Genomic DNA, 12,500 nt, shown 5'->3' with positions numbered 1-12,500 from the left:
GCTATTTTCCTTCCTAGAGGAATGTAAGTGGAATATCACTATTCTATCTGTTCCCTTATTTCCTTTCCTCACTGGGCTATTTTCATTGCTAGAGGAATGTGAGTGGAATATCGCTATTCTATCCATTCCCTTATTTCCTTTCCTCACTGGGCTATTTTCCTTGGTAGAGGAATGTAAGTAGAGTATCACTATTCTATCTATTCCCTTATTTCCTTTCCTCACTGAGCTATTTTCCTTGCTAGAGGAATGCAAGTATAGTATCACTATTCTATCTATTACCTTATTTCCTTTCCTCACTGGGCTATTTTCCTTCCTAGAGGAATGTAAGTGGAATATCGCTATTCTATCCATTCCCTTATTTCCTTCCCTTACTGGGCTATTTTCATTGCTAGAGGAATGTAAGTATGGTATCACTATTCTATCTATTCCCTTATTTCCTTTCCTCACTGAGCTATTTTCCTTGCTAGAGGAATGTAAGTAGAGTATCTATCTATTCCCTTATTTCCTTTCTTCACTGGGCTATTTTCCTTCCTAGAGGAATGTAAGTGGAATATCACTATTCTATCTGTTCCCTTATTTCCTTTCCTCACTGGGCTATTTTCATTGCTAGAGGAATGTGAGTGTAGTATCGCTATTCTATCTATTCCCTTATTTCCTTTCCTCCCTGGGCTATTTTCCTTGCTGGAGGAATGTAAGTAGAGTATCTATCTATTCCCTTATTTCCTTTCTTCACTGGGCTATTTTCCTTCCTAGAGGAATGTAAGTGGAATATCACTATTCTATCTGTTCCCTTATTTCCTTTCCTCACTGGGCTATTTTCATTGCTAGAGGAATGTGAGTGGAATATCGCTATTCTATCCATTCCCTTATTTCCTTTCCTCACTGGGCTATTTTCCTTGGTAGAGGAATGTAAGTAGAGTATCACTATTCTATCTATTCCCTTATTTCCTTTCCTCACTGGGCTATTTTCCTTGCTAGAGGAATGTAAGTGTAGTATCGCTATTCTATCTATTCCCATATTTCCTTTCCTCACTGGGCTATTTTCCTTGCTAGAGGAATGTAAGTGTAGTATCGCTATTCTATCTATTGCCTTATTTCCTTTCCTCACTGGGCTATTTTCCTTGCTAGAGGAATGTAAGTGTAGTATCGCTATTCTATCTATTCCCATATTTCCTTTCCTCACTGGGCTATTTTCCTTGCTAGAGCAATGTAAGTGTAGTATCGCTATTCTATCTATTCCCATATTTCCTTTCCTCACTGGGCTATTTTCCTTGCTAGAGGAATGTAAGTGTAGTATCGCTATTCTATCTATTCCCATATTTCCTTTCCTCACTGGGCTATTTTCCTTGCTAGAGGAATGTAAGTGTAGTATCGCTATTCTATCTATTCCCATATTTCCTTTCCTCACTGGGCTATTTTCCTTGCTAGAGCAATGTAAGTGTAGTATCGCTATTCTATCTATTCCCATATTTCCTTTCCTCACTGGGCTATTTTCCTTGCTAGAGGAATGTAAGTGTAGTATCGCTATTCTATCTATTCCCATATTTCCTTTCCTCACTGGGCTATTTTCCTTGCTAGAGCAATGTAAGTGTAGTATCGCTATTCTATCTATTGCCTTATTTCCTTTCCTCACTGGGCTATTTTCCTTGCTAGAGCAATGTAAGTAGAGTATCGCTATTCTATCTATTCCCATATTTCCTTTCCTCACTGGGCTATTTTCCTTGCTAGAGCAATGTAAGTGTAGTATCGCTATTCTATCTATTCCCATATTTCCTTTCCTCACTGGGCTATTTTCCTTGCTAGAGCAATGTAAGTGTAGTATCGCTATTCTATCTATTGCCTTGTTTCCTTTCCTCACTGGGCTATTTTCCTTGCTAGAGGAATGCAAGTAGAGTATCGCTATTCTATCTATTCCCATATTTCCTTTCCTCACTGGGCTATTTTCCTTGCTAGAGCAATGTAAGTGTAGTATCGCTATTCTATCTATTGCCTTATTTCCTTTCCTCACTGGGCTATTTTCCTTGCTAGAGGAATGTAAGTGTAGTATCGCTATTCTATCTATTCCCATATTTCCTTTCCTCACTGGGCTATTTTCCTTGCTAGAGGAATGTAAGTGTAGTATCGCTATTCTATCTATTCCCATATTTCCTTTCCTCACTGGGCTATTTTCCTTGCTAGAGGAATGTAAGTGTAGTATCGCTATTCTATCTATTGCCTTATTTCCTTTCCTCACTGGGCTATTTTCCTTGCTAGAGCAATGAAAGTGTAGTATCGCTATTCTATCTATTCCCATATTTCCTTTCCTCACTGGGCTATTTTCCTTGCTAGAGCAATGTAAGTGTAGTATCGCTATTCTATCTATTCCCATATTTCCTTTCCTCACTGGGCTATTTTCCTTGCTAGAGGAATGTAAGTGTAGTATCGCTATTCTATCTATTCCCATATTTCCTTTCCTCACTGGGCTATTTTCCTTGCTAGAGGAATGTAAGTGTAGTATCGCTATTCTATCTATTGCCTTATTTCCTTTCCTCACTGGGCTATTTTCCTTGCTAGAGGAATGCAAGTAGAGTATCGCTATTCTATCTATTCCCATATTTCCTTTCCTCACTGGGCTATTTTCCTTGCTAGAGGAATGCAAGTAGAGTATCGCTATTCTATCTATTCCCATATTTCCTTTCCTCACTGGGCTATTTTCCTTGCTAGAGCAATGCAAGTGTAGTATCGCTATTCTATCTATTGCCTTATTTCCTCTCCTCACTGGGCTATTTTCCTTGCTAGAGCAATGTAAGTAGAGTATCGCTATTCTATCTATTCCCATATTTCCTTTCCTCACTGGGCTATTTTCCTTGCTAGAGGAATGTAAGTGTAGTATCGCTATTCTATCTATTCCCATATTTCCTTTCCTCACTGGGCTATTTTCCTTGCTAGAGCAATGTAAGTGTAGTATCGCTATTCTATCTATTCCCATATTTCCTTTCCTCACTGGGCTATTTTCCTTGCTAGAGCAATGTAAGTGTAGTATCGCTATTCTATCTATTCCCATATTTCTTTTCCTCACTGGGCTATTTTCCTTGCTAGAGCAATGTAAGTGTAGTATCGCTATTCTATCTATTCCCATATTTCTTTTCCTCACTGGGCTATTTTCCTTGCTAGAGCAATGTAAGTGTAGTATCGCTATTCTATCTATTGCCTTATTTCCTTTCCTCACTGGGCTATTTTCCTTGCTAGAGGAATGTAAGTGTAGTATCGCTATTCTATCTATTGCCTTATTTCCTTTCCTCACTGGGCTATTTTCCTTGCTAGAGCAATGTAAGTAGAGTATCGCTATTCTATCTATTCCCATATTTCCTTTCCTCACTGGGCTATTTTCCTTGCTAGAGCAATGTAAGTGTAGTATCGCTATTCTATCTATTCCCATATTTCCTTTCCTCACTGGGCTATTTTCCTTGCTAGAGCAATGTAAGTGTAGTATCGCTATTCTATCTATTCCCATATTTCCTTTCCTCACTGGGCTATTTTCCTTGCTAGAGGAATGTAAGTGTAGTATCGCTATTCTATCTATTCCCATATTTCCTTTCCTCACTGGGCTATTTTCCTTGCTAGAGGAATGTAAGTGTAGTATCGCTATTCTATCTATTCCCATATTTCCTTTCCTCACTGGGCTATTTTCCTTGCTAGAGGAATGTAAGTGTAGTATCGCTATTCTATCTATTGCCTTATTTCCTTTCCTCACTGGGCTATTTTCCTTGCTAGAGGAATGTAAGTAGAGTATCGCTATTCTATCTATTCCCATATTTCCTTTCCTCACTGGGCTATTTTCCTTGCTAGAGGAATGTAAGTAGAGTATCGCTATTCTATCTATTGCCTTATTTCCTTTCCTCACTGGGCTATTTTCCTTGCTAGAGCAATGTAAGTGTAGTATCGCTATTCTATCTATTGCCTTATTTCCTTTCCTCACTGGGCTATTTTCCTTGCTAGAGCAATGTAAGTAGAGTATCGCTATTCTATCTATTCCCATATTTCCTTTCCTCACTGGGCTATTTTCCTTGCTAGAGCAATGTAAGTGTAGTATCGCTATTCTATCTATTGCCTTATTTCCTTTCCTCACTGGGCTATTTTCCTTGCTAGAGCAATGTAAGTAGAGTATCGCTATTCTATCTATTCCCATATTTCCTTTCCTCACTGGGCTATTTTCCTTGCTAGAGGAATGTAAGTGTAGTATCGCTATTCTATCTATTCCCATATTTCCTTTCCTCACTGGGCTATTTTCCTTGCTAGAGGAATGCAAGTGTAGTATCGCTATTCTATCTATTGCCTTATTTCCTTTCCTCACTGGGCTATTTTCCTTGCTAGAGCAATGTAAGTAGAGTATCGCTATTCTATCTATTCCCATATTTCCTTTCCTCACTGGGCTATTTTCCTTGCTAGAGCAATGTAAGTAGAGTATCGCTATTCTATCTATTCCCATATTTCCTTTCCTCACTGGGCTATTTTCCTTGCTAGAGCAATGTAAGTGTAGTATCGCTATTCTATCTATTGCCTTATTTCCTTTCCTCACTGGGCTATTTTCCTTGCTAGAGCAATGTAAGTGTAGTATCGCTATTCTATCTATTGCCTTATTTCCTTTCCTCACTGGGCTATTTTCCTTGCTAGAGCAATGTAAGTGTAGTATCGCTATTCTATCTATTGCCTTATTTCCTTTCCTCACTGGGCTATTTTCCTTGCTAGAGCAATGTAAGTAGAGTATCGCTATTCTATCTATTGCCTTATTTCCTTTCCTCACTGGGCTATTTTCCTTGCTAGAGCAATGTAAGTAGAGTATCGCTATTCTATCTATTCCCATATTTCCTTTCCTCACTGGGCTATTTTCCTTGCTAGAGCAATGTAAGTAGAGTATCGCTATTCTATCTATTCCCATATTTCCTTTCCTCACTGGGCTATTTTCCTTGCTAGAGCAATGTAAGTGTAGTATCGCTATTCTATCTATTGCCTTATTTCCTTTCCTCACTGGGCTATTTTCCTTGCTAGAGCAATGTAAGTGTAGTATCGCTATTCTATCTATTCCCATATTTCCTTTCCTCACTGGGCTATTTTCCTTGCTAGAGGAATGTAAGTGTAGTATCGCTATTCTATCTATTCCCATATTTCCTTTCCTCACTGGGCTATTTTCCTTGCTAGAGGAATGTAAGTGTAGTATCGCTATTCTATCTATTCCCATATTTCCTTTCCTCACTGGGCTATTTTCCTTGCTAGAGGAATGTAAGTGTAGTATCGCTATTCTATCTATTGCCTTATTTCCTTTCCTCACTGGGCTATTTTCCTTGCTAGAGGAATGCAAGTAGAGTATCGCTATTCTATCTATTCCCATATTTCCTTTCCTCACTGGGCTATTTTCCTTGCTAGAGGAATGCAAGTAGAGTATCGCTATTCTATCTATTCCCATATTTCCTTTCCTCACTGGGCTATTTTCCTTGCTAGAGCAATGTAAGTGTAGTATCGCTATTCTATCTATTGCCTTATTTCCTTTCCTCACTGGGCTATTTTCCTTGCTAGAGGAATGCAAGTAGAGTATCGCTATTCTATCTATTCCCATATTTCCTTTCCTCACTGGGCTATTTTCCTTGCTAGAGGAATGTAAGTGTAGTATCGCTATTCTATCTATTGCCTTATTTCCTTTCCTCACTGGGCTATTTTCCTTGCTAGAGCAATGTAAGTGTAGTATCGCTATTCTATCTATTCCCATATTTCCTTTCCTCACTGGGCTATTTTCCTTGCTAGAGGAATGCAAGTAGAGTATCGCTATTCTATCTATTCCCATATTTCCTTTCCTCACTGGGCTATTTTCCTTGCTAGAGCAATGTAAGTGTAGTATCGCTATTCTATCTATTGCCTTATTTCCTTTCCTCACTGGGCTATTTTCCTTGCTAGAGCAATGTAAGTGTAGTATCGCTATTCTATCTATTCCCATATTTCCTTTCCTCACTGGGCTATTTCCCTTGCTAGAGGAATGCAAGTAGAGTATCGCTATTCTATCTATTCCCATATTTCCTTTCCTCACTGGGCTATTTTCCTTGCTAGAGCAATGCAAGTAGAGTATCGCTATTCTATCTATTCCCATATTTCCTTTCCTCACTGGGCTATTTTCCTTGCTAGAGGAATGCAAGTAGAGTATCGCTATTCTATCTATTCCCATATTTCCTTTCCTCACTGGGCTATTTTCCTTGCTAGAGGAATGTAAGTGTAGTATCGCTATTCTATCTATTCCCATATTTCCTTTCCTCACTGGGCTATTTTCCTTGCTAGAGGAATGTAAGTGTAGTATCGCTATTCTATCTATTCCCATATTTCCTTTCCTCACTGGGCTATTTTCCTTGCTAGAGCAATGTAAGTGTAGTATCGCTATTCTATCTATTCCCATATTTCCTTTCCTCACTGGGCTATTTTCCTTGCTAGAGCAATGTAAGTGTAGTATCGCTATTCTATCTATTGCCTTATTTCCTTTCCTCACTGGGCTATTTTCCTTGCTAGAGCAATGTAAGTAGAGTATCGCTATTCTATCTATTCCCATATTTCCTTTCCTCACTGGGCTATTTTCCTTGCTAGAGGAATGTAAGTGTAGTATCGCTATTCTATCTATTCCCATATTTCCTTTCCTCACTGGGCTATTTTCCTTGCTAGAGGAATGTAAGTGTAGTATCGCTATTCTATCTATTGCCTTGTTTCCTTTCCTCACTGGGCTATTTTCCTTGCTAGAGGAATGCAAGTAGAGTATCGCTATTCTATCTATTCCCATATTTCCTTTCCTCACTGGGCTATTTTCCTTGCTAGAGCAATGTAAGTGTAGTATCGCTATTCTATCTATTGCCTTATTTCCTTTCCTCACTGGGCTATTTTCCTTGCTAGAGGAATGTAAGTGTAGTATCGCTATTCTATCTATTCCCATATTTCCTTACCTCACTGGGCTATTTTCCTTGCTAGAGCAATGTAAGTGTAGTATCGCTATTCTATCTATTCCCATATTTCCTTTCCTCACTGGGCTATTTTCCTTGCTAGAGGAATGTAAGTGTAGTATCGCTATTCTATCTATTGCCTTATTTCCTTTCCTCACTGGGCTATTTTCCTTGCTAGAGGAATGTAAGTGTAGTATCGCTATTCTATCTATTCCCATATTTCCTTTCCTCACTGGGCTATTTTCCTTGCTAGAGCAATGTAAGTGTAGTATCGCTATTCTATCTATTCCCATATTTCCTTTCCTCACTGGGCTATTTTCCTTGCTAGAGCAATGTAAGTGTAGTATCGCTATTCTATCTATTCCCATATTTCCTTTCCTCACTGGGCTATTTTCCTTGCTAGAGCAATGTAAGTGTAGTATCGCTATTCTATCTATTGCCTTGTTTCCTTTCCTCACTGGGCTATTTTCCTTGCTAGAGCAATGTAAGTGTAGTATCGCTATTCTATCTATTGCCTTGTTTCCTTTCCTCACTGGGCTATTTTCCTTGCTAGAGCAATGTAAGTGTAGTATCGCTATTCTATCTATTCCCATATTTCCTTTCCTCACTGGGCTATTTTCCTTGCTAGAGGAATGTAAGTGTAGTATCGCTATTCTATCTATTCCCATATTTCCTTTCCTCACTGGGCTATTTTCCTTGCTAGAGGAATGTAAGTGTAGTATCGCTATTCTATCTATTGCCTTATTTCCTTTCCTCACTGGGCTATTTTCCTTGCTAGAGGAATGTAAGTGTAGTATCGCTATTCTATCTATTCCCATATTTCCTTTCCTCACTGGGCTATTTTCCTTGCTAGAGGAATGTAAGTGTAGTATCGCTATTCTATCTATTCCCATATTTCCTTTCCTCACTGGGCTATTTTCCTTGCTAGAGCAATGTAAGTGTAGTATCGCTATTCTATCTATTGCCTTATTTCCTTTCCTCACTGGGCTATTTTCCTTGCTAGAGCAATGTAAGTGTAGTATCGCTATTCTATCTATTACCATATTTCCTTTCCTCACTGGGCTATTTTCCTTGCTAGAGGAATGTAAGTGTAGTATCGCTATTCTATCTATTGCCTTATTTCCTTTCCTCACTGGGCTATTTTCCTTGCTAGAGGAATGTAAGTGTAGTATCGCTATTCTATCTATTGCCTTATTTCCTTTCCTCACTGGGCTATTTTCCTTGCTAGAGGAATGTAAGTGTAGTATCGCTATTCTATCTATTCCCATATTTCCTTTCCTCACTGGGCTATTTTCCTTGCTAGAGCAATGTAAGTGTAGTATCGCTATTCTATTTATTGCCTTATTTCCTTTCCTCACTGGGCTATTTTCCTTGCTAGAGCAATGTAAGTGTAGTATCGCTATTCTATCTATTCCCATATTTCCTTTCCTCACTGGGCTATTTTCCTTGCTAGAGGAATGTAAGTGTAGTATCGCTATTCTATCTATTGCCTTATTTCCTTTCCTCACTGGGCTATTTTCCTTGCTAGAGGAATGTAAGTGTAGTATCGCTATTCTATCTATTCCCATATTTCCTTTCCTCACTGGGCTATTTTCCTTGCTAGAGCAATGTAAGTGTAGTATCGCTATTCTATCTAATCCCATATTTCCTTTCCTCACTGGGCTATTTTCCTTGCTAGAGCAATGTAAGTGTAGTATCGCTATTCTATCTATTCCCATATTTCCTTTCCTCACTGGGCTATTTTCCTTGCTAGAGCAATGTAAGTGTAGTATCCCTATTCCATCTATTCCCTTGTTTCCTTTCCTCACTGGGCTATTTTCCTTGCTAGAGCAATGTAAGTGTAGTATCCCTATTCTATCTATTGCCTTATTTCCTTTCCTCACTGGGCTATTTTCCTTGCTAGAGGAATGTAAGTACAGTATCACTATTCTATCTATTGCCTTATTTCCTTTCCTCACTGGGCTATTTTCCTTGCTAGAGGAATGTAAGTACAGTATCACTATTCTATCTATTGCCTTATTTCCTTTCCTCACTGGGCTATTTTCCTTGCTAGAGGAATGTAAGTGTAGTATCACTATTCTATCTATTGCCTTATTTCCTTTCCTCACTGGGCTATTTTCCTTGCTAGAGGAATGTAAGTGTAGTATCACTATTCTATCTATTGCCTTATTTCCTTTCCTCACCGGGCTATTTTCCTTGCTAGAGGAATGCAAGTAGAGTATCATTATTCTATCTATTCCCTTATTTCCTTTCCTCACCGGGCTATTTTCCTTGCTAGAGGAATGCAAGTGTAGTATCGCTATTCTATCTATTCCCTTATTTCCTTTCCTCACTGGGCTATTTTCCTTGCTAGAGGAATGCAAGTGTAGTATCGCTATTCTATCTATTCCCTTATTTCCTTTCCTCACTGGGCTATTTTCCTTGCTAGAGGAATGTAAGTGTAGTATCGCTATTCTATCTATTCCCTTATTTCCTTTCCTCACTGGGCTATTTTCCTTGCTAGAGGAATGCAAGTGTAGTATCGCTATTCTATCTATTCCCTTATTTCCTTTCCTCACTGGGCTATTTTCCTTGCTAGAGGAATGCAAGTGTAGTATCGCTATTCTATCTATTGCCTTATTTCCTTTCCTCACCGGGCTATTTTCCTTGCTAGAGGAATGCAAGTGTAGTATCGCTATTCTATCTATTCCCTTATTTCCTTTCCTCACTGGGCTATTTTCCTTGCTAGAGGAATGCAAGTGTAGTATCGCTATTCTATCTATTCCCTTATTTCCTTTCCTCACTGGGCTATTTTCCTTGCTAGAGGAATGCAAGTGTAGTATCGCTATTCTATCTATTCCCTTATTTCCTTTCCTCACTGGGCTATTTTCCTTGCTAGAGGAATGTAAGTACAGTATCGCTATTCTATCTATTCCCTTATTTCCTTTCCTCACTGGGCTATTTTCCTTGCTAGAGGAATGTAAGTGTAGTATCGCTATTCTATCTATTCCCTTATTTCCTTTCCTCACTGGGCTATTTTCCTTGCTAGAGGAATGCAAGTGTAGTATCGCTATTCTATCTATTCCCTTATTTCCTTTCCTCACCGGGCTATTTTCCTTGCTAGAGGAATGCAAGTGTAGTATCGCTATTCTATCTATTCCCTTATTTCCTTTCCTCACCGGGCTATTTTCCTTGCTAGAGGAATGTAAGTGTAGTATCACTATTCTATCTATTCCCTTGTTTCCTTTCCTCACTGGGCTATTTTCCTTGCTGGAGGAATGTAAGTGTAGTATCACTATTCTATCTATTCCCTTGTTTCCTTTCCTCACTGGGCTATTTTCCTTGCTGGAGGAATGTAAGTGTAGTATCACTATTCTATCTATTCCCTTATTTCCTTTCCTCACTGGGCTATTTTCCTTGCTGGAGGAATGTAAGTGTAGTATCACTATTCTATCTATTCCCTTATTTCCTTTCCTCACTGGGCTATTTTCCTTGCTTGAGGAATGTAAGTAGAGTATCACTATTCTATCCGTTCCCTTATTTCCTTTCCTCACTGGGCTATTTACCTTGCTATAGGAATGTAAGTAGAGTATCACTATTCTATCTATTCCCTTATTTCCTTTCCTCACTGGGCTATTTACCTCGCTATAGGAATGTAAGTAGAGTATCACTATTCTATCTATTCCCTTATTTCCTTTCCTCACTGGGCTATTTACCTCGCTAGAGGAATGCAAGTACAGTATCACTATTCTATCTATTGCCTTATTTCCTTTCCTCACTGGGCTATTTACCTCGCTAGAGGAATGCAAGTACAGTATCACTATTCTATCTATTCCCTTATTTCCTTTCCTCACCGGGCTATTTTCTTTGCTAGAGGAATGTAAGTATAGTATCAGGTAATAGGTAGTAGGTTGGCCAGGGCACCGGCCACCCGTTGAGATACTACCGCTAGAGAGTTATGGGGTCCTTTGACTGGACAGACAGTACTACATTGGACCCTGCTCTTTGGTTACGGTTCATTTTTCCTTCACCTACACATACACCGAATAGTCTGACCTATTCTTTACATATTCTCCTCTGTCCTCATACACCTGACAACACTGAGATTACCAAACTATTCTTCTTCTCTCAAGGGATTAACTACTGCACTCTAATTGTTCAGTGGCTACTTTCCTCTTGGTAAGGATAGAAGAGACTCTTTAGCTATGGTAAGCAACACTTCTAAGAGAAGGACACTCCAAAATCAAACCATTGCTCTCTAGTCTTGGGTAGTGCCATAGCCTCTGTACCATGGTCTTCCACTGTCTTGGGTTAGAGTTCTCTTGCTTGAGGGTACATTCAGACACACTATTCTAAACTATTTTTCCTCCTGTAGTTTTTTTTTTATAAGTCTTTACAGTTTATAAATGAAATATCTTTTAATGTTATTACTCATCTTGCAATATTTTATTTTAATTGTTCATTACTTCTCTTGTAGTTTATTTAATTTCCTTATTTCATTTCCTCACTAGACAGTTCTTCCTTGTTGGAGCCCTTGGGCTTATATCAATCTGCTTTTCCAATTAGGGTTGTAGCTTAGCAATAAATTATAATAATAATGATATAAACAATATATCTAATTCTTATTTAATTAAGTAATTATGTATTGATTTATCAATAGACTTAATTGCTTATCTATCTATTCATATGATTAATTATTAAATATTAATTTACATTTTATAGGTTAATAGCAATGAGTGGACCGGAAACAGTAAAACTTGAAACTTTCAGGGTGAAACTTCCATGATCAATCTGTAAGAAATTAAGATAAAAATAAAAACTGGCAACTGTTAACATATTGTGTGTTCTTTATCCTGATGAGAAGAAAACTGTTTTCCGTCTTTCATTGTCAACGACTTTGAACGAAGCCCTTGGTCTCATATCTCTAAAGACTCAAGATGTGGAAGAAAAACGGTTTTCCGTCTTTCATTTTTCACTACTTTGAACGAAGCCCTTGGTCTGACATATCTAAAGACTCAAGATGTGATGTTTATGAAATAGGATTGAAATGGAGAGAGAGAGAGAGAGAGAGAGAGAGAGAGAGAGAGAGAGAGAGAGAGAGAGAGAGAGACGGAAGGGGAGAGAAAGAGAGAGATAGAGAGAAGAGGAATGAGTATTTGAGCCATTTCTTGTGTTAATCATGAAGAAATAATCCTATTATGATTACTTTTCTTTATAAAAATTAAGAAAAATATATTTTAAGCTGTATAACGTATCATTAATTTTCTAATCCCACAAAATATTATAAAAAAACACTAAAAACACAACAAGGCTTCAAAATCATTATATAATAATCATAAAATACGGTGGAAAACACAACCGAGTAAAAAATATGAGACCACTAGACGGCAACACCTATACCAGTTTTAAAGAGGCGTTTAAAACGTTCAGAGTTTGAATGAATCCCTTTAAATTCTTTCCCGGCGAATGAATGATTTAAATCCCTCTATTCAAAAGGGAGTTCACTCAGCCGGCAGGGAATGGCATCCGCTGATGGCATTTAAATATGGCGTCGGTGGTTCATTATAACGG

General features: G+C 38.3%; 1 protein-coding gene across 1 annotated transcript in view; it reads left to right on the top strand.

The window, feature by feature from the left end:
- LOC137623786 (protease inhibitor 2-like) overlaps nt 1–11,756 on the top strand; it is a 14,211-nt gene extending 2,455 nt beyond the window's left edge. The window contains exon 4 of the mRNA XM_068354600.1: nt 11,652–11,756. Coding sequence (XP_068210701.1) covers nt 11,652–11,656 — 5 coding nt within the window. The 3' untranslated portion in view covers nt 11,657–11,756. The remainder of the gene's footprint in view (nt 1–11,651) is intronic.
- The last annotated feature ends 744 nt before the right edge of the window (nt 11,757–12,500 follow it).

This window comes from Palaemon carinicauda, chromosome 30 (genome assembly GCF_036898095.1).
Source record: "Palaemon carinicauda isolate YSFRI2023 chromosome 30, ASM3689809v2, whole genome shotgun sequence".
Lineage (NCBI taxonomy): Eukaryota > Metazoa > Arthropoda > Malacostraca > Decapoda > Palaemonidae > Palaemon > Palaemon carinicauda.
Note: the sequence above shows the minus strand (reverse complement) of the source record. Positions and strands in the feature narration are given on the sequence as shown.